Source organism: Vidua macroura, chromosome 23 (genome assembly GCF_024509145.1).
Source record: "Vidua macroura isolate BioBank_ID:100142 chromosome 23, ASM2450914v1, whole genome shotgun sequence".
NCBI classification, from domain to species: Eukaryota; Metazoa; Chordata; class Aves; order Passeriformes; family Viduidae; genus Vidua; species Vidua macroura.
Genome location: NC_071593.1, coordinates 6608072 through 6630801, shown reverse-complemented (window position 1 = coordinate 6630801; position 22730 = coordinate 6608072). Strand labels below are relative to the sequence as shown.

At 49.0% G+C, this 22730-nt stretch overlaps 1 protein-coding gene across 2 annotated transcripts; it reads right to left on the bottom strand.

Annotated features, from left to right (window-relative positions):
- Nucleotides 1–844: 844 nt before the first annotated feature.
- Nucleotides 845–21816, bottom strand: MXRA8 (matrix remodeling associated 8). 2 transcript variants are annotated; one of them, XM_053997361.1, is made up of 10 exons: nt 21595–21816; nt 15605–15625; nt 13804–14112; nt 12393–12494; nt 9809–10270; nt 4720–4878; nt 3868–3898; nt 3282–3358; nt 2041–2118; nt 845–1222 (listed from the first exon to the last, which is right to left on the bottom strand). In XM_053997361.1, the coding sequence occupies exons 1-10, from the start codon at nt 21641–21643 to the stop codon at nt 1197–1199; spliced, it is 1314 nt and encodes a 437-aa protein (XP_053853336.1). In that variant the 5' UTR covers nt 21644–21816; the 3' UTR covers nt 845–1196. The 2 variants fall into 2 exon arrangements, with proteins under 2 accessions (XP_053853336.1, XP_053853337.1); XM_053997362.1 differs by having other exon boundaries at nt 9809–10267.
- Between the last annotated feature and the right edge of the window lie 914 nt (nt 21817–22730).

Here is a 22730-nt window from a genome sequence, read left to right as displayed (position 1 = left end):
GGAGATGCTGCCCCGGCTCCATTCACACAAATCCCCCCCTCCAGGCCACCAAACAGAGGGATGGCGATCCCTGGCCACCCTCAGCAAGTCCCTGTCACACCCTCACGAGAGCAGGGAACACCTTTTCCTTCCACGCCCCAAGAACTGATCATATTTACAGCTTTCCTGAAGTTCCAGAAGTTTCCTTGCATTACAACACTGAATCGCTTCCTATTTTTTGGCAGCTCCACCTGACGCTGTTCATAGGCAGAACCCCCCACCAGGAATCCACTCCAAATCCATGAATGGACTCATCCTCCTCCTGGATTTCCCTTTCCATGAAAATTCCTGCTGTTCCTCCTGGAGCCATCTCCCTGTGCTGGCTCCTACCTTTGGTTTGATGTGCTCTGTGTGGCCGGGATCCACCCCAGGGCTGCAGAAAAATCCCATCCCAGGTTCCACCCAGGAGCTCAGCCCTCTGCACAACATTCCTGATCCACCTGAGACTGCCTTTTACAGCACTGTGACTGCATCCACCAAATGCTCCTGCCAAATCTGCTCTGGGCTGTGCTGAAACAGAAACAAATCATCAAAAAACGGGGTGAGAAATGCAGAGCTCAGCTCTGAGCTGAGCCCTCAGCCATTGGTGTGCTCCCCTTTCCCCGTAAAATGAGGATTTTGACGTTTCCCCACTGATAAAAGGAGGTTTTGGGAGGGCTGTGCTCTTTGTGCTTCTCCTGGGAGGTGCCAAGTTCTGTGTGAAATGAATTTTACCAGCCTAGGACAGGGATCAGCTTTTGCCATTGTTGTCCTGATGGATCCACCACATGGAAAAACGCCTGGTGGTGTAACCATGGCTCAGGAATTGTGATGCAGGTGGTTTTATTTAAAGCAGTAACATCAAAGCAAAACCTCTGCTGATTCAGCTCATAAAAATCATTGATGCATAAAATCCAACAATAATTGTCAAGGAAGAAAAGGGGAAGGGAGGATTGGGAGAACAGAGAAAAGGAAAGGCAACCCAACCCCATAAATGCACACAAGACAGTTTAACTCTTGCATGAAGCATTTGCACCCTTGTGTGGGGGACAAAAAAGTGGATGTGGAAAAAGTTCTGTGGGAACTGGAGGGAGATGGAATTGAGAAAAGCCATCTCTCTCCCACGTTATCTATCTTGGATGGAAGCTTCTGGTCCAGCCAGCAGCTTGGCAGTGTCTTCATTTACAATATTCCTTCCTGAAATCTGAAAGCAAATGGAAAAGGAGGTCAGCACCTGGAGGGAGATTTCAAACCATTGAAAGAAGCACAAAAATATGTATTTATTTCTAGGGTAAGTATTTGCAGTCACCCACAATCCTGATATCAAAAGCCCCCCCCAGTGAGACAGACTGGGGGTGAATTATTGCCCAGATCCACCCTGCAGGAGAAAATGCCAGGAGAATTCCATCAGAGACAGCTCCTGGGCTCTCCATCCCCTGCTTGGTGTCATTTCAGCCTCATTTATTCAATCCCAACGCCCCTGGAACGAGTCATGGAATCTCAGAGCTGATCACAAGCCCTGCTTGACACCAGGGCTGTCCTACAAACACAGGCACAACCCTGGGGATTAATCCTGGCTCAGCAAGAGGAGATTCAGCCCCCAGGGAGAGAGAGCTGTTTGCTTTTCTTGGATGAAGTAACTGCCCATTACCCACAAATTAATTCCACTCCAAACACTCTCCTCCTGCTCAGTGTTTTCTGCCCAAACACCACACCAGGACATTTTTGGGCTCCACCTCCCTCCCTCCGAGGTCACAGCAGAGCAGGCACTGTTCCAGGCTTTCTTTTTCAATCAAGAAAAATTCCAATTTGTGCCATGGCCAGAGTTTTGAAAAGCCTAATCACTGCTTGCATCTTGTGGCTCCATGATGAAAGGATGGGAAGGGAGCTGGCTTCTCATTCCTCGCTTTTGCCACGAGGTTTCTCATTCCTCTTTGCCTGTGGCTTGGTCACTCACTGATGGACTGTTCCCATCAGCAGGTCCCTACAGCCACCAATTAAGGGGAAGAAGCTCATGATTACCTTTGTCTAAATCAATGTTCTTTGCTGGGAAGCTTCTGGCTTGCTCAGCTTTCTCCTTCAGGATGTTGTTTTTGTAATCTGTGCAAGGGAGGAGCAGAATTCAAGAAAACAAAGAGTTTTATGAGCAAGACAGAGGTGATCAGTCCTTCCTTGCTGTGCTCTAGGTCTGGCACCTCTGATTTCTAGGAATTATTTCTGGAGTTACTCAGCAGGAAAACTGCTCTGACTTCATTTTAGCCCCTGGCATTCATCAGTTGTGCAAACTTCAGCTCCCTGCTCCTCACAGATCCTTCCAGCTCTGGATTGTCTCCTCAAAGCTCACCCGACAGATGCAATTATCCAATTTTATATCAATTTTGCTCTCCTGGGACACACAGAGAGGGATTTTTGCAACCCACCCTCTGCAATTCCTTTCTTTGCTTCCAATTTTTTTGTTTGCTGGGGCCTTTACAGCAATTCTTGGGACCTAAGGATTGTCAGCCTGTTCTTTTAAAGGTTGAACCTTTACTGGGGATGCAAATTTAAAAAAAAAAAAATCAAAGGGACAATTATTTCCTGGCTTATCAAGCAAGTTGCAGCTGGGGTGAACTTGCCATGATGCCAAGGCTTCAGGAACCTCAGGGTGGTGCAGACAAGAGCAGCAGTTTTGTGAAATGGATTCACTCCAAATCCCAGCAAGAACCAAGCCCTGATCGATTCTGACACAATAAACTCAAGGCTGCACCTTCAAACCCCAGCAAGGAGCAGCATCTACCTTCAGGAATGTTGGGAATTCCCCAAATCCATCCTATAAATCCCAAAAAAAAACCCACTTTCACAGTGTGAGATGAGCTTCCTTCCCCTCCTCCCAGTGGCTTTCATTTTACCACCACTTCCAGGGGGATTTGTATTTTCTCTTTTCTATCTCAGGGCCTCTGTTGCAAATTTTCTTCCTCTCGTTCTCTGTTCATCTGCCCTAATTGCTACCACAGATCTTGACAGAAGGCCCAAATGTTCCCTGAACAATTTGACATCCAGGGAGGAGAAAATCAGGAAGTTAAACCAAAGTGGCTTCAACAGAAGTTGGAGACAATGAACTCAACTAACTCAGGACTCCTCCTTACCCAATTTTGGTCAAATAAAGTCCATACCCACTTCCAGAGGTTAAAGAATGGGTTAAGTCACGTCAGAATATCCAGGTGCCATTAGAAATTTCAGATTTACAAGGGTTCTGGCCAGGTTTGGTGGCCAGGGATACCTACCCAGCCTGATGTCTTCACTTTTGTGTGGGGTCAGATCTGTCGTGTCCACTGTAAATTCTTTAAGATTCACATCCTTCCTGAAAAGGGAATAATGGTGGAAAATGGTATTGTCCCATCTTTTACTAACTGGCTCCTTTCACACTTTTCCCCATCGGCTTTTCTAATTCTTTAGAGAATTTTTTTTAAATTTTTTTTTTTCCCCACCTATTGGTCCAGATCTTAGAACAATGGGCAGCCAATCCTGGAATTTCCTTCTCTTTTCCACTTTAATCCTATAAAATGAGGTCTGGAGGAGCCCAGCTCCATGATCTTGGCCCCATCTCACCACAGATCTGTGCATTATTCCTTTCCCACCAGCTCCCAAGGACATCTCACAGAAACTTCATCCCTGAATCAGTTCCCAAAGAGTAGCAAGAGGAAATCCAATTGCCAAATCAGCCCCACAAACCATTTTCTCCTTCCACTTCTTCCTCCTAACCAGATTTTCAGCTGGTTTAGGCTCTTAGCTGAGGATGACATGATTTCATTTTAATGCATTCTAAGCCTAATTAATAATATTAACTATATTAAAATTAATTCTACTTACTCTCCATATTTCTTCACGTTGTATTCATAACCTAACCAGGAGGAAAAAGCAGAATGAGCAGTCAGAGCCACTCCAGACCCATTCCGGGTGGTGGCTTTTTGTGTGGCACCCGAAACCAGCGCTGTGGGTGTCACCCAGAGATCCCAAAGTCCCTTTATGGGATCCCACAGAGTCACCCAGCACAGCAGGGACCTGGACACCTGATAAATCCCACCTCTGAAGGGCTTTTCTTCTCCCTTCTACTCAGCAAATCTGGAGTGGGGTTCAGCCAAAGCCTGCACTTGGTGACCCTGGGGGTCTTTTCCAACCCCAACAATTCCATAAAATCAAGGTCTGGATGTTTTAACACCACACCAGCCCTGCAAATCCTCCCCACTGGGCAAGGACCTGGACACTTGAGTTCCCAAGGGATAAATCCCACTTGTGAAGGGATCTTCTCCCTTCTACTCAGCAAATCTGGAGTGAGCTTGAGCCAAAGCCTGCACTTGGTGACCCTGGGGGTCTTTTCCAACCCCAACAATTCCATAAAATCAAGGTAAATCCTCCCCACTGGGCAAGGACCTGGACACTTGAGTTCCCAAGGGATAAATGCCAATTCTGAAGGGATCTTCTCCCTTCTACTCAGCAAATCATGAGTGGGGTTCAGCCAAAGCCTGCACTTGGTGACCCTGGGGGTCTTTTCCAACCTCACCAATTCCACAAAATCACGGTCTGGATGTTTTAACACCACACCAGCCCTGCAAATCCTCCCCACTGGGCAGGTTCCTGGCTCTCCAGGAGGGGATCCCTGCCTGCAGCACTGCTCCTTGCAGGAATTATTTGCAGAACAGGTCAGGTTTCCCCTGCGCTCACCTCTCTGCCGGCGCCTGCGGGTGACGAGCACCACGATGATGAGGAGGACGAGGAAGAGCAGCAGAGTGGCCAGGATGTAGCCCAGCTGCTGGAAGAAGTGCATCCTGCTCTCAGGGATGATGACATTGATGACATTGTGGCCCCTGACCACGTTTGGATCTGAGGGAAGGAGAACAGGGCGTCACTGGAAATGGGATCACAGGCGGGAACGCTCAGGGAGAAATTCTGAACTGCAAGAATTTAATCCTGATTTACACCACCCCGCACCTCCGGCAGGTGGGAGATGCTGTGCTCTTCACCAGGTCAGAATTCCCAGGGTTTAACAGGATCCTTTCCCTGGGATCAGTGATCCCTGTCCATCAGAATGTTCTTGCAGGGGGGAATTCCAGAGCAAAGCCAGCCCCAAACCTTCCAGAGGGTCCCACAACCCTCCTCTGGGTCCCTTTCAACACAAACTCCACTCTGCTCTGGCTCCAGACAGCAGCCCCTCCTTGCCAAGGGTTATAATTTATGGAGTGGGAAGAGTTTTCAGAGCCAAAAAATGAGCTTCCTTTGAAATGAAATAAGATCAATAAAATAAATAAACCCCCCCCTCCAAAAACAGAGGGAAGCCAAGATTCCGTTCCTTTTGAGGGTGCAGCAGGATTTTTGTTCCACAGCAGAGGGAAGGGGAGCTCCAAACTTTTACATGGAACTTTTTTTTTTTTTTTTTTTTGGTAGATTTCAAATAAATAGGTCAATGTTTTACACATGTAAAGAGGAAGTGACTTCTCTGCTTGCAACAGTCAGAGGAATGGACAAAGCCAGCCCAGGCATGGATGGAATCCCACGGGACTCTGCTGGGAGAGGGTTTTTTCCTTCAAAACAGAGCTGAAATGTCACCTTCACCCCCTACAGGGAATTTTCACAGAGCACCAGGCAAGAACAGGGGGGAGCCCTCACCTCCCAATCCCTTGGGAGTGCCCCCTGCTAATTACCCAGAGGGAATAAGGGGAAAAGTGGGGGAAATGCCTCAAAAGCCACAGCAGCCTTCAGCAGCTGTGTCCTGACACTTCTGGCAGTGCTGGCACAGCGACTGCTTCCAGGGTTTTTTTTGGGGGGCAGTTTGTTTCCAGTGCTTAAAAACACCAACCCAGCAAAAATTCAAATCGAGTCGAATCAGGCAAGAGTGGATTGAGATAAACACTCTGAAACCAGAGATGATGGTTTGCTAATGCCAACAGCACTCCTAGAAAATCAAAAAGCTTGAGCAACGTGCTCTGTTCTGGTGGCCCAGTGCTCCACTCCAGCAGCACTCTGCTTTTTACTGGGATTTCCAGATGCCTTGTGCTCCCTGGATACAGAGCTGGAAAAACCATGGGATTTCCACCCTGCCAAGCTAAAAAATCTCAATTCCAAGCGAGAAAGCCACTTGCAAAGCTGCAAACAGCACATGTGGCAGCTCTGCTTTGTCCCATCCCTGGCTCCCTGCTGCCACAATGAGATGGTGCCACAGCAGAGGAATTCTATTCCTGGCTTTTTGCTTTCCCACAGAACTGGGGCAAGAGCTGGGTTTAAACTTTGGGCAACACTGAGGAGGTCACTGCAACAACAAACAGTGGAAACAGAGATTTAATAACTCTGGGCAATGGGGTATGTCCCATTTGATAACTGGGGAAACTGAGGCACACAGGGACAGCTCAGTCCCACTGTCAGTGCCCAGAGCAGGATCATGGGGTCACACAGGCTCCTCCTCACCTACACCAGAATTTAAGCTGGGGTGATGAAAGTTTGTTCTGTAACCAGGATCTGATCTCTCAGCACATCTCACATCCACCTGCCCCAAATTCACTCCCAGGATATTTTAACCAGGATATGATTAAAATAAAATAAATCCTGATGGTGAGAGGGGAAACCTTAAGTTTAAGAAGTGCCTTAACATGATCTTCTCAAAGTGTCAAGGACCAAATTATTCTGCTAAAAAAAGTAGAGAGCTCTCCCAAACCTGGCAAAGGTTTGCCAGTATTTGAGCAGTAATCATGAGGCACAACAGAATTTTCAGCCACCTATTGCAGAGCAAACCCTGAGGAAAAAAAGCTCTTTTAGTAGACATGCATCACATTTACACTGCTGAGCCTGAGAGCAGCACTGAGCCCCTGCTCTCTGCCCCAAATTCACTTCCAGGACATTTTAACCACTGAAAAATAAATCCTGATGGTGAGAGGGGAAACCTTAAGTTTAAGAAGTGCCTTAACATGATCTTCCCAAAGTGTCAAGACCAAATTATTCTGCTAAAAAAAGTAGAGAGCTCTCCCAAATCTGGCAAAGGTTTGCCAGTATTTTAGCATTAATCATGAGGTACAACAGAATTTTCAGCCACCTGCTGCAGAGCAAACCCTGAGGAAAAAAAGCTCTTTTAGTAGACATGCACCACATTTACACTGCTGAGCCTGAGAGCAGCACTGAGCCCCTGCTCTCTGCCCCAAACAGGATGAACTTTCCTGTCTGGGAATGGAGCTTGGAGCAAGGCCAGGGGCTGAGGCTGCTGCCTGAAAAAAGCTCCTTGGTTTGCTTTTGTTGTCTCCCCGTTGACGTTGTGCTCCCCAGAAGAATTCCAGGCAGTTTTTCCTGGAATGGGGCAATGCCTCAGCCTCCCCTGCTGCACCCAGGCAGGGCTGGAAAAGGGAACCCCTGGAAAGCTCCACTGCTCACACATTCCCATGGACTCAGCACATTTTTGTGAGTGGTGAGGGGTCACTGCCTGCAGGGCACAAAGTCCCAAAGCTGCTGGTTTGGACAGAGGAAGTGGCTTTTGCCAGGAAGGGAAATTCCTCCAGCACAGCCAGGTTAAACCACTCAGAGATTGCACCTCCTTTCTGAGCAGGTAGGGAACTCCTCAGGACAGCATCCTGAATAAATTTCTGGGTGAGCTACTCTGGAAACAAGATCTGGTTTCCATCTGTGGATAAGGCTCAAGGGCTGTGTGCAGGAACTCTGATATTTGGATGTCCTGGTCTCCAGCCACCTCTCCTCAGCACTGCCTGGATTTTCTGGACACCAACCTTAGCCCCAGGGAAAAAATTTAGGTCTCTATGACTTGAGAAAGCCAATTTCTTCAGGAGAATAAACCTATTTAAAAATGTATGAAGCAAATCAAAATTCTGTATTAAAGAGCCAATAAATATTAAACCACAATGAATATTTTAAAGTGTTAATAAAGAACTATACCCAAAAGACTTTAAAAAAAAAATTAAACTTGGGATTTTTGTTTTCTTTTTCTGCCTGAACGAAGTGTGACGGTTTTGAGTTTGGACAGGCTAACAGATGATAGTTCAGTGCAGTGGAAAATATGAAAATTGGTTTATGGCACACACACACACAGAAAAAAAAAAAAAAAAAGAAAAAAAAAAGCTGAAGGGTGGAGGAAAATTCCTGGTGGTTGATTCTGCATGGTCTGGCACCTTGCACAGCCTAAACATCCATGCAAAGGGGAGAGAAACTCTGGTGGGAAGAGTTGTGACAGCAAAGGCAGGGCTGCATCAACCCCCTGCCCACACCTCCATAAAGGCACGGAGGAAAGAGAGCCCATAAAAAGGGAGAGGGAGCTGTACAAAAATACAAACCAAACCCAGCTTGTTTGCCTCAGGACCCGTCAGCAGTGCAGAACTGCCCTGGGGCAGTAAGTCAAGGTGATAGGTCAGAAAAGCAAAATAAATCCTGTGGCAACATTGGGTTAGAAAGCTCCATATTGCCACGTCATGAGGAACCTGAATGAAGTCTGCAATTTGAGCCATGGCTGAATGCTTGCTCTTGAAAATCTCACAGCCTCTGAGACTGATGTTTACCTGTGTCACAGCAATGGGTCCCCAGCCAGGTAACAGTTGGCATAAACTCTGTGTATTGCAGCAGGCTGATCAATCTTCATTGAGAAACCCACTGCTCTTTTTATACCCTAGTTTGCTACAGGTGGAATTGATTGGTCCTTTAGTTCAAACACCATCACCACTGGCTAATTAAGAAACCACTCTCTGGTAAACAACTCTCCACAACACATTCCACATGTTCACACAACAGGTGCAGCAAGCTAAGGTAAGAGTTGTTTCTCTTTCTTTTCTCTGCTCTTCTCACAGACTTCTCCCAGCACGATGCCTGGGGAAGTTGTGTGCTGCTCTGTGTGACCAGAGAGCTGCTGCCACAAACCTGAGCAACAAATCATCCTTAGCCCGATCGTGCTCCCATTCCTTTAAATTAACGCGACGACTGCAACGGTGTCCATCTCTACAAGGACAGCAGGGACACTCACCTGCAGCAGGGACACTCACCTGCAGCAGGGACAGCTCACCTGTAGCAGGGACCGCTCACCTGCAGCAGGACAGCTCACCTGCAGCAGGGGACACTCACCTGCAGCAGGGGCCACTCACCTGCAGCAGGGGCCACTCACCTGCAGCAGGGACTGCTCACCTGCAGCAGGGACCGCTCACCTGAGCAGGGACAGCTCACCTGCAGCAGGGGCTGCTCACCTGCAGCAGGGAGCACTCACCTGCAGCAGGGAGCACTGACCTGCAGCAGGGGACACTCACCTGCAGCAGGGGCCACAGACCTGCAGCAGGGGACACTGACCTGCAGCAGGGACAGGTCACCTGCAGCAGAGGACACTCACCTGCAGCAGGGACACTCACCTGCAGCAGGGACAGCTCACCTGCAGCAGGGACACTGACCTGCAGCAGAGGACATTCACCTGCAGCAGGGACTTCTCACCTGCAGCAGGGACACTGACCTGCAGCAGAGGACATTCACCTGAGCAGGGACACTCACCTGCAGCAGGGAGCGCTCACCTGTAGCAGGGGCCACTGACCTGCAGCAGAGGACACTGACCTGCAGCAGGGAGCAGTCACCTGTAGCAGGGGACACTCACCTGCAGCAGGGACCGCTCACCTGCAGCAGGGGACACTCACCTGCAGCAGGGACACTGACCTGCAGCAGAGGACACTCACCTGCAGCAGGGACAGCTCACCTGCAGCAGGACAGCTCACCTGAGCAGGGACACTCACCTGCAGCAGGGACACTGACCTGCAGCAGAGGCCACTCACCTGCAGCAGAGGCCACTCACCTGCAGCAGGGACCACGCTGTGCGTGGTGAGGTTCACCACCTTCCTCTCCCTCTCCGGCTCCGTCACGGCCACGTGGTAGATGCGGCGCTCGTGCAGGCCGCAGTAGTGGTGGTGCAGGTGGCACGAGTAGGTGCCCTCGTCGGCGCTCTCCAGGTGGGAGATGCGCAGCGAGAAGTCGCCGAGGGCGAAGGCGCCGCGGGTGACGTTCATCTTCTGCCGCAGGAACAGGGGCCCGTAGGAGCGGCGCTCGCCGGACGCGTACAGGTCCACCAGGCGGTCAGCGCGGTCCTGGGGCACCCCCGGGGGCTGCCGGTCCCAGTGCACCACCTGCTGCTCCTCCTCGCTGTGCCGCTCCGTCCAGATGTGCTGGCGGTTGACGCACGGCAGCGTCACCGTGCTGCCCTCCGGGGCCACCAGCACCGGCTTCTCGCCGTCCCAGTACTCGCTGGCCTCCTCGCCTGCTGGGGGAACACAACCTTGGGATGGGTTTTCTCCGCCGGTTTCGTCCCACCCGTCCTGTTTTCCCCAGATAATCGACGTAAAGTTTCCTTGCCGTGATGCCCTGTGAAGGCTGAGCTAGGACAGAGGCTGGGCAGAGCTAAAGAATAAAGCAGGGATTTATTAAAGGATCTCAATGGATCCACCTTGGGCAGCACCAGAGCCCAGCCAGGGCTGCAGCCAAGATGAACCCAAATGGTCCCAAGAAATGGATGATTGGTCACAAAATGATCAGCTCTGCTCCATTTGCACCTTGGAGTTGATTGTCCCATTCCAGCTTTAGCCCATGCACTCCCATCCTGCTTGTTTTTCTCTCTCCAGCCCACGCTGTTTGTGCTCCTGGGCCTGAGCTTTGGATCATTTGTCCTTGGTGCCCAGCTGGAGCAGGAATTGTTTTGTCTCCCTGCTCTGTGCACAGAGCTCAGCATCCCCTCATGTGAAGCCCAGAGCCACACACTAAAGCAGCAGAGAATGTGAAAAATAGAAAAGCTGAACCTGAGGCATCACCCAGGTTTCCTTTCCTTGGCCAAAATCAGCAAAATTTTAGGCCAATTCGCTGCCACATGCTGCGATCGATGTGAAATTCCCACTCAACGCCAAGTGTCAAGGACAGCCAGAGACACCTGAGATTGCTCCCATACCTTGGAATCCTGAATTGCAGGTGTCAAGGACACCCAGAGACACCTGAGATTGCTCTCTTGGAATCCTAAAACTCCACGAGATTGGAATCCTGTAACACACCCCCTCCCAAAATCTTAAAAGTGCCACATGGCACAGCTTGAACACGCATGAACATGAACAACCCTGCCTTTTTCACACTTATTTCAGCAGTTAGTAAAAAAAAACTCTATCCTCTAACACCCTTGGCCATTTCATGAAGCAAGGCCACTTTCTCCTCCTTCTAACTCAAGAGTTAATCTCCTGCTTCAGAGAGCAGGAAGCAAAATCCCTGCACAAGCTAAGAATGGAACGAGGATCTTCATCCCAATCCTCTGAACAGGAAATGCTTTCCTACCCACAAAGGCCCTAATTACTGGAGGAGCTGAAGCAGCACTGCTCCGTGTTTGGCTCTTGAAAAGGAATAACAGAAGAAGCCAGAGCACAGAGGAGCAGACTGGGGCTCTCAGGGTGTTCTTCTTGCACTGTGAGAGCAGCAGAGGAGAAGCACTTCCACCCCAGCAGCTCCACTGGTGTTATCCAGGGGCTTAAATGGATTTTTAATGGGTGACTGCGTGCATGGGTGGGGCTCCCAGCCTGGTTTTAGAGCTGGGCTTAAGGTGTGGTGGGTTTTTAAGTACAGGCTGCCCAGGGCAAGCTCAGCAGCCAGAGCACGGGCAGGTCCTTGTGGCTGAGCTGAGGGTGTGGATTGTCACCAGGGAGGGACTGTCACCAGGAGGAGACTGTCACCAGGAGGGGACTGTCACCAGGAGGAGATGGTCACCAGGAGGAGACTGTCACCAGGGAGGGATTGTCACCAGGGAGGGATTGTCACCAGGAGGGGATTGTCACCAGGAGGAGACTGTCACCAGGAGGGGATTGTCACCAGGAGGAGATTGTCACCAGGAGGGGACTGTCACCAGGAGGGGACTGTCACCAGGAGGAGATTGTCAACAGGGGGGGATTGTCACCAGGGGGGGATTGTCACCAGGAGATTGTCACCAGGAGGGGACTGTCACCAGGAGGAGATTGTCACCAGGAGGGGATTGTCACCAGGAGGGGATTGTCACCAGGGGGGGACTGTCACCAGGAGGGGATTGTCACCAGGAGGAGATTGTCACCAGGGAGGGGATTGTCACCAGGGGGGGACTGTCACCAGGAGGAGATTGTCACCAGGAGGAGATTGTCACCAGGAGGGGACTGTCACCACGGCCGCGCTGCTGCTGCAGCAGGGACAGTTTTGGTAATGACCAAGAGCAAACACGGAGCTGAGCAGGCTCCAGGCACTGCTTGGGCAAGGAAGATGAGAGGTTTTAAAATAAACCCTCTGAAACCCAGGCAGGCAGGCAGCAAACAGCACAGAGAGCAGGCGGTTTTCCTGCTGCTTCCCAAGCCTCCTGCAGAGCCGGGAGGTGTCACCACACCCACCTCTCTTGGCGATGACCAGCTGGATTTTCACAGTTTCATACAAGTGGCAGTAGTGATGGTGAAGATTACAGGAGTATGTGCCCGCATCACTCTCTGCGACACCTGTAGAGCAGGGAAGAGAGAGGAATGCAGTGTTTTATGCCGAGGCAATGATTATTTGTGTCATTTGCAGTTTCCCAAATCCTTGTCTGGATGTAAACAACTTTGATCTAAGCCGTCCTTATCACCAGGGTGGGTTAAGCAGAGACAAATCACCTCATGCAATGATTTGGTCAGCTAATGAAACAATTTGTTCAGTTGATTTGCTCTTGTGAGCAGAAATTTGTGTATTTCTTGTGAGTAGAAATTTGTGTATTTCTGTTAACAGGTGGAAAGAGGAAGCTGGTTTAGGTTTAGCTGAGAGGAGGTACAGGAACAATGACCATAGAGTGTTTATAGTCCAGGAACTGAATCACAACCAAAGGGCCACAAAAAGCCCAGGTGGCTTTCAGGTTGTTACAAATTCTCTTTCAAAACAGGTCGGCTTCAAAGGCAAATAAAACACCCAGCGCTTCAGAGAACCTCACAGAATCACTGAGGTTGGAAAAGAGCTCCAAGATTGAGTCCAATCTCAATCCTCACCTTGTCACCCAGCCCAGAGCTCTGAGTGCCATGTCCAGTCCCTCCTTGGACACCTCATGGGGTGGGGACTCCACCACCTCCCTAAGCAGCAATTCCCATGTTTAAAAACCCTTTCCAGGGGAAAAAAAAAATCCTCCTTTATCCAGCCTGAACCTCCCCTGGGGCAGCTGGAAGCTTCACTTTGAAGCAAAACCAGAGGGCTGCCCAGGAGCAGTGCATGGGTTTGGGGGCAATTCCTCAACCTCTTCCTGCCTTGAATTTTCAGCTGAAAGCTCCACTTCCCTAAGTGCTCAAGGAGCAGAAATTAATTAATGCAACAGACCAGGTATTTGGTAAGAGGGAATGCTGAGAGGGTTTTGGTCTGCTGAACGTGCTGAGCTGTGCAGGTTTTCTAGGATAGACCTGGAGGTGCACAAGTAACCATGGTGAGCACTGAGTGCCACTGAGATTGCTCCCAGACCCTGGAATCCTGAATTCCAAGTGTCAAGGACAGCCAGGCACACCTAAAATTGCTCCCAGACCAGGGATGGGGACTCCCCCACCTCCATGAGCAGCCCCTTCCAAACCTTAAAATTCCTCCTGAGAATAAGACTTCTTAACCTGCTATTCACAGAATGACTGGGTTGGAAGAGATCTTAGAGATCCTCCAGTCCAACCCACGCCCTAACACCTCAACTAAACCATAAATCCATTTACCAAAAACATGCTGTGAACCACCCATTTCCACCAAAACCCCCAAGCCCCATCGACCCTCAGGAAGGAAAAAAAAAAAAAAAAACAACCTCCACACCTTTGATCACCAGCGAGAAATTCCCATCTGCAAAGGCATTCTCGGGCATGAGGATCCTGCCCTGGTTGTAGGAGCTGTAGACACGTTGGTCCCCAGCTGAGTACATGTCACAGAGCCTCTCCATCCTGCTGTCCCCATAGTAGGAGCTGAGCAGGTCCCAGTGCACCACGCGCTGCCGGTCGTTGAGGCGGTCCTGGGTCCACACCATGCGGTGGCTCTTGCAGGGCAGCACGGCCTGGGAGCCCAGGACAGCACTGATGTTCAGCACAGACACCACCACGCTGGTGGGGTTGGAGGCATCAGCTGGGACTGGAAAACCAGGAGCAAACAGCAAAAAAAGAGTTGTAGGGTTATGGAGTTCATGGTGTGTGAAGGAGGGGCTGGAGTGGGAGTTGTGCTGGAATCTCTGCAGGCTTTTGATTCTGGTTTCAAGACCTGCATGGGGCAATGTCATAGAGAATCCTGAGCTGGAAGGACCCAGGAATCACTGATCCAACCTTAGCCCTGCACACACACCCCAACAACCCCACCCTGTGCATCCCTAAGAGTGGTATCCTGGAGCTGTCGAGGCTGGGACCATTCCAGGACAGCACTGATGTTCAGCACAGACACCACCACGCTGGGGGGGTTGGAGGCATCAGCTGGGACTGGAAAACCAGGAGCAAACAGCAAAAAAAGAGTTGTAGGGTTATGGAGTTCATGGTGTCTGCAGGGTTTTGATTCTGGTTTCAAGACCTGCATGGGGCAATGTCATGGAGAATCCTGAGCTGGAAGGACCCAGGAATCACTGATCCAACCTTATCTCTGCACACACACCCCAACAACCCCACCCTGGAGCTCTTGGAGCTGGGACCATTCCAGGGCAGCCTGTTCAGCACAGACACCACCACACTGGTGGGGTTGGAGGCATCAGCTGGGACTGGAAAACCAGGAGCAAACAGCAGAGAAAAGAGTTGTAGGGTTATGGAGTTCATGGTGTGTGAAGGAGGGGCTGGAGTGGGAGTTGTGCTGGAATCTCTGCAGGCTTTTGATTCTGGTTTCAAGACCTGCATGGGGCAATGTCATAGAGAATCCTGAGCTGGAAGGACCCAGGAATCACTGATCCAACCTTAGCCCTGCACACACACCCCAACAACCCCACCCTGGAGCTCTTGGGGCTGGGACCATTCCAGGGCAGCCTGTTCAGCGCGGACACCACCACACTGGTGGGGTTGGAGGCATCAGCTGGGACTGGAAAACCAGGAGCAAACAGCAAAGAAAAGAGTTGTAGGGTTACAACTCCAGGGTTACAACTTGTAGGGAGTTCATGGTGTGTGAAGGAGAGGCTGGAATCTCTGCAGGCTTTTGATTCTGATTTCAAGGCCTGCATGGGGCAATGTCATGGAGAATCCTGAGCTGGAAGGACCCAGGAATCACTGATCCAACCTTATCTCTGCACAGACGCCCCAACAACCCCACCCTGTGCAGTATCCAAATGCTCCTGGAGCTCTCAGGGCTGGGACCATTCCCTGGGGAGCCTGGTCAGTGCCTCCCTGAGGGGGAAGAACCTTTCCCTAATAAATAAAACTTTAACACACAGATTTCATTCATGTCTGTTATCAGGATTGTACGCTCGAGCTGTCCTACCCACCCTTCCTAATCCTGACCCCCAGTTTAATCCAGGTTTAGAGACACCAGTGCATGGGATGCACAATCCAGGGAAGTTAGGGATGAAAGCCCCTGTGCATGCCATGGAATCAGGGTCCCTCTCACTCCTCCTCATGATTACAAAACCTAGCAGATTTACAGAGACGCCACTCACCTGAATATGAGCCCACAGAACCTGTCAAAGCAGAAAATAAAGAGTGTTACTGACAGCAAAAGGATAAAAAAGCTACAAATACACTGCAAGTCAGCAGCCACCTCTGTTATTGCTCCATCTATTCCCCCTTCCCTGTTAATGCTGATGTTTATATCTGGATGTTTACATCCTTTTCCCACTCCAGCCACACACTTGGTCTGCACAGTTAATTCTGTGATGCTCTGGATGCATCAGCTCTCTCCAACTCGCATGACTCAGATCCACACAGGAAGAACTCTGCCAGAGATGAACCAATTCCTTTGATTCTGCATTTCTCTGGTCCAGTCCCTCCTGCTCCTTGTGTGGGAGGGGTCTAGAAGGTCTCCTGGCATCAGGCTTTTGATTCCCAACACAGATTCCCAAACAACACCACCATTCATCTCTCCACCCAGCCAAACCCAAGTGGGTTCCATCAAAATCATTGGAGGTTTTGTCCTGCTAATGTCAGAGGCACAAAGTCCTCCAGACAAAGACTGTATTTTTTTTTTTTTTATTTTAGCCCTGGAATTTATGAATTTCAAAATCAGCTCCAGACTGGGGGTATTTTAGCACACCCCCAAGTGCTGAGAATTAACTTGGTTTCCTCCCCTTTTTCTATCACAAAGCACTGGGCAGGGACAGCAGAGAACAAAAAATGAGCAGCACACCCTGTTGAACTGCCAGCTCAAAGGCACTTCAAATAGGAGGGTTTTTTTCCTTACATTTAAAATCTCAGCATCACAAAGAGAAAACCCAAATCTTAGACAAGGTCTGTGCTCTCTGTATATAAGAAAGAGACATCAGAATTCCATCATTTGATTGTCTCTCCTGATAGGCTGCAAAATGTATCAGCTGCAGCCCTTGTCTCTGCAGGCCAGGACTTAGATTTGGTTTAGAAAAACAAAAGAATGATTTAAAAAATCCCTTCCACAGCACCAAATCAGCCAGGAAAAACCGGTGTCACTTGTGACAGGCCACCAGCTGAGGTGTCACGGTGTCCAGGCAATGTCCTTGTGGCTGAACGGGTGTGGTTTGCCCCGGGGCCAGGGGACAATGTCGTGACATGAACAGCGATTTGGGAGCTGGGGAATGGTGTCTGAGGCTGCTTCCAAGTCCCTGCACGGACAACAAATTGATTTGGTGGGACAGAAACATCCTCTGCTGGCTCAGGCAGAGGAGTGAAGGCATTTACTGCTCTCCTTTCCTCTGGCGAGCTAATGGGAAAAACACGGAGCAGCGTCGAATTTACCAAGCAGAATTAGGAATGCAGCACGGGAAATCCAGCGAATGACAAAAGCTCAGCCATGCAAAGCTCTGAGCTCACACCAGCACCTGCCTCTGCACCTTGTTGGAGCCCTGCACCTTCCACCTGCCAGGGCAAGGACTTCCCTTCCCTTCCCTTCCCTTCCCTTCCCTTCCCGAGCTGCTGGAGCCTGGGCAGCACTTCCAAACACAACCCTCTGTGAAAAAGGGGCCTGGCTGGGATGGAACAGCTTTTAGACAAGAAAAGTTGATGTCTTGTGGGTTCTTTTCCCCTCCACTTCTAAAACTTCAGCCAGGAGCAGGGCAGGAATGCTGTGGCTTCCTCAAAAAGTCATTCCAAGGTGTTGCCCCTCAGTCACCAGGAGATGCTGCTGCTGTTGGGACCAGGGGAAGAGCCTGTGGATTTTACATTTTGCATTTTACAGACTGCATTTGTGACTTGCTGGCTGTTGCCACACAAAGCTGGGTTGCCACTGAGCACCCCAAAAGCCAGCCTAGATGAGGTGAGCTTAAATATTGGAGCTCAGCCCAGAGAGGTTTAGAGAGAAAGGGTTTCTCACTTTTGTGTGTGCACACACAGAGTCTGGGCAGAAACTCTGGCTCTGAACCTGCCCTAGGATATCATCCACAGTTTGACAAAACGGTGCAAATATAAAATAATTTTTTAAAAAGTGACATTGCAGCCAAGCAGCAAAATTCTAGAAGGGGAAAAAAAAAAAAAGGGATAACTCTTCACAAAAATGCACAGGAACTCCAGCAGGCAAAGAAGGAAGAACTGATTGCTCTGATTCCCCAGCCATGCTGGAAATCTGCACACATCCATCAGCTCCTGGGTAAGGCTCAGACTTACTTGACAGAGCTGTAAATGAGATCACTCAGAAATCTGAGGAATCTGGGATGTCTCTGATCTCCTGCACGCCTGGAGAAAACGGGATTTTGAACAACTGACCTTCAATAACCTGAGCAGAGAGCAGCAGTGGAAGGAGGAATGAGCCCTTTTCTCTTTTCAGTGTCTATATTATAGTTTTACAAGTTGTGAGTTTTGTAGCATTTCACCAATAAGCTACAAAATAGTTCTGTTTCTATTTTTATAAGGTTTTTAAGGAAAAACTATTTAATTAAGAAATGGCACCTAAATTATTTCCCCTTTTAATTCAATATCTAATTAATTGTAATGTGGACTTTTCTGTCTAATTATAAAATTATCTAAATTATCTATTAAAGTATTTATTAAATTATCTATTCTCTAAATTTATGAAGAAGAAGGTGAAGAAGGATTAGCTACTGTTCTAAAACTTTTATCTTGTTTTATATATATATTACTATATTCTAAAATTTAATCTCTATGTTTTCTATTATGTGATGTCACACATTTCTAATCAAACTACACACCTATAATTTCAGTTCTATTCTTCAATTTTGGAAGTTTTCTCTATGGTTTTAGGTCAAATGCAGTGTTCTCTGAGGGTTTGTGCCTTTCAGCACAGAAAGTCTTAAAATTCTCAGTATCTGGGGTTCTACCAGTCCCTCTGCTGTGGGACCCTGCTGTGTGAGACAAGCAGAGCAACCAAACCCTGCTTTTAAAAGGGATTTTATGGCACAGCAGATCCTGAGCAGAGATAAATGACAAACCCAGTAAAGGTGACAGCCCATGGAGGCAGCACTGGGAGCAGCTGGAAGAGATAAAGGACAAACCCAGTAAAGGTGACAGCCCATGGAGGCAGCACTGGGCTCTCCTGGAAGAGATAAAGGACAGCCCAGTAAAGGTGACAGCCCATGGAGGCAGCACTGGGCTCTCCTGGAAGAGATAAAGGACAAACCCAGTAAAGGTGACAGCCCATGGAGGCAGCACTGGAACCAGCTGGAAGAGATAAAGGACAGCCCAGTAGAGGTGACAGCCCATGGAGGCAGCACTGGGAGCAGCTGGAAGAGATAAAGGACAAACCCAGTAGAGGTGACAGCCCATGGAGGCAGCACTGGAACCAGCTGGAAGAGATAAAGGACAAACCCAGTAGAGGTGACAGCCCATGGAGGCAGCACTGGGAGCAGCTGGAAGCAGGGATTTCTGAGCAGAGATAAAGGACAGCCCAGTAAAGGTGTCAGTCCATGAACTGCAGCACTGGGACCAGCTGGAAGCAGGGATTTTGGCGAGTCAAGTGTGAAACCAAAGAGTCTTCATGCACCTAGTGACAGCTCTGACCTCTGTCCTCACAGGCCTCCAGGAGCTGGAGCTTCTAAACCCAGAGCTGTCAACACAGGACTCAACTGTGGCTTTCATTTTAAAATTTCAAGTTCCATGGGATGGAGAATCACTTTGTCTTCTCTGGGTGATGTAACCACAAAAAAAAAAAAGACAATTCTGTGCTGTCCCTGACACGTTCTGTGCTGAGTCAGCAGGATCCCAGAGATACTCTGTGGTCCCACTGTAGAAGAAGAGGCAAGCAGCCTGGAAAATAATTTCTTAATCCCTTGTAAAAGGCAGAGCCAGTTCTTACTTCTTGAATCACATCCATTTTTCATGTGAAGAATAAAGCCACAAAACAAAAAAAAAAAAAAACTGTGGGCAAACTAGAAGCAAAAGGCCGGGCTGTGAAAGATGTGTGACATGCTCAGAGCTCTCCAGGCTGTGTCCTTGGAGCAAGACAAGGACAGAAAATTGTCCCCTGAGTCCTGCCTGAACAATCCTGGGCTGAACTCCCTCCTGGGAACACAGGAGCTGCTGCTCAGCTCGGCGCTGCTGAAACCTCTGAGCTCCTGTTTCATACTGGGGGGTGAAAAACAACCAGAGCAGAAAGGGACATGTTCTTCCCCAGATCTGTGTGTGCCAGATTCCTCATTTCTCCCATAAATCCCTCTGTTTGTAGGGGGCTTAATGGGCTCTGTAGGGTCATTACACAATTATGGGAAAAGCAGCAGCCTGTGCCACCACGCTGTCCCCAAACCCTCCGGGGAGTGGCAGTGGCTCCATCCTGGCTCCTTTAGGGGGCTGAGAGGCCCTGATGGTTTTTGGTGCAGCAGCATCGAGGTGACAGTGACATAAATGAGCCCAGGTTTTCTAAACCCACCCAGGAGAAACATCTGGGCTCATCTGGAGGAGAGAGATGAGCAGAACAGCTCCTCCTAAACTTCTCCCATTCACCTCCTGGCCAGCCTGCAAGACTCAGCTTTTCACTAAAACAGAATTTCCCTTCAAAGCCCACTGATGGTCAAGCCAGGCTTCGAACTGGGATTTTCTCTAAATCTCTGTGTTTGTTTATTTTTAAAGGCTTCCTGGGACAACTTTCCCAGCAGCAGACTCTCCCACTTCCCAAAAGATGTCAGAGCCCTTAAACACCCATCCAGCCCCAACAATTCCTGCGCTGCCTGCAGGTAGGAACATGCAGGGAGCAGGAATGTGCTGCCTGTGCAGAAAGGAAAAACTTTTTGTCTCTACAAGGAACCAATCCCCACCTGGGGCACAGACAGGATCCCTCAGAGATCTGCCCCAGCTTTTCTGGGATTTTTAGCTGAATTTAGAAAGCCTCCCCTGCCTTGTGAGCTTCCCCTTGGCTGCAGGCCCACGGAATGGTTTTGTAGAGGCACTCCAAACACGGAGCTGTTCCTCCCTGAGACATTAACACTTGAGGGAGTGGTTCCTCTGCAGGAGGGGTCACAGATTTCCTCAGAGCACAGCTTCCCTCCCTTCTCATTCTCGTTATTGAGTTGTAGCCTGGTTTGGGTGAGCTCAAACATCAGGGCTGGCAGGAGCGCATCCGGGTAAATCCAAAATGCACCTGAAGCTCTGTCAGAGATCACCCCTGCTCAGGTGGGACCTTTGGCTCTGCAGCAGCCCAACCTGCTATTCCTGCCCTGGGTGCTCTGCCAAACCTCACTGGGAGTCGCTGGACTGGTTGGTGCTTCTGGAGCACACAACTGTGGGCTCTCCTCCTCCTCCTCCTCCTCTTTAACCCACCCCACACCCCACATTTCTGAGCCACTTTAACCCTTCTGTCCCTATGACCGATCCCATCGTTTGCCAATTCCTAAACCTTGCCTCTGGGCATTGCAGAAATGCCGTGGTGACATGGAAAGTGGATTAATTAGGGACCAAAGGGAGAGCTCCTCACCTTATTCCACCTCAGTGCTGAGGAACTGAGGGGCTCAGGTGTCAGCCACAGCCTTTTAACTGGGCTGGGAAGAGCAGGGGGTCACCAGCCCCTAAAAAATTTCTGCTCCTCACTTCTGACTCCTTTCTTGCACCTTGCTACCCAAAAGTGAATCCTGTGTCTGTCTTTATGCTGACAAGAGGAAAAGAAACCCAAAAACCACACATCCTTTTTTCCCCTCCATCTGAACCCTCACACACAGAGCCCCTCAGCTGCTTCTGCTTCTTCAAACATAAAAAAATAAATCCTGTACATCTGACTCTGAAAGCTTTGCTGTACTCACAGCCAAGCTTATTGGGTTTGAATTTGCTGATAGATAAAAAAAAATTGCACAAACATGCTGAACAGAGCTCCTACAACCTCAAACATTTTTTCCATTCTCTCCCCACAAAGCAGAGAGGAAACCTACGACTCCCTCTCCTCCCCAGATGAAAACAGAGCAAATTTAGGAATCTGAACAAAGTCTTACAAAGATAACGCTTCAAAATCTTGTAGCCAACCCCCAGCCCCGTCGTGCAGCCGAAATAAAAACAAGTAACACCACACCAACAGCTCAGAGCTTACTTTGCTGAAGCAAAATCTGCCACAGGAGGAGTTTTACAAGTTGCTCCATTTCTTCGGCTTCTCGGAGTTTTCGCCTCTCTTGAAAAACAAGCTGAAGGCTTTTTTTTTTTTTCTCTTTCCTTAACTTTCCTTTCTGTAACTGGAAAACACTATGACCTCATCAATTTACATCCCCAGAGCTGAGGACAGCAGCTCAGATTCTGCAGGATTACTCCACCTCCAGCCCCCCACCTCCTTCCCTTCCCTTCCCTCACTTTCTGCGGAGCCCTCTCCTCCTTCCCCTCCCTCTGGCACCTTCTGAGCCCTCCCTCACTCTGACATCAAACTTTCATCGGCTGAAGTTGGTCCCACACAGCTCTGGGCTGACAAAACAAATCTTTCTCCCTCCCCCTAGGGATGGAACCAATTTTCCTCGGGCTTTACTTGATCCAGCTGTTCCTGCCTTTGTCTGACACTCCCCCAGACTGGATTTATTCTGCTGCCTTCAATGGGGTTTTGATCTCCTCATATGGTTTTACTTCCAGCTCCAGTCTCCAAAGACAACCTAGAAAACAATATTTACCCTGTCCTGTGATTTGTAAGCAAGGGCTGTGTATTTACAGGAAAATTACAATGAGTATAAAGTCAGGAAATAGAGTATAAAATAGGAAATAGAGTAGCTGCTGCTATGATATTAAAAGTAAAATTACATATTAAAGGAAAATTAAAATATGGTCAATTTTTCTGTTTTCTCACATGCTGTTGTCAGGTTATTGTTGCTTATGGTTAACACCGTGTAGTGGATTGGATTTATTGGATTTTACAATTCAATCAAATTAATCATCAAGTGAAGAAAGGGAATTAAAACTCACTGTCCTTAAATGTCTGTGGGACTCCACAAGAGAACTTAAAAACAGAAGTCAGGAGCCTTCCCATGGGATCATGAGGATAAACTTAATTGCCACACTTGAATTTTTCCTTCTGACATTTCTCTGTCTCTCTACTCTACCAGAAAATAGATTCCCTCTATCCCAGAGGGGGAAGAGTTTCAGGAAAGAGGAGAGTGTTATAATTAAAACAACCTCCTAAATAAACATTTAAATAATTACACACTGCAACAAGGGAAACTTTGGGAGCATCCAGATCAGAACTTCACC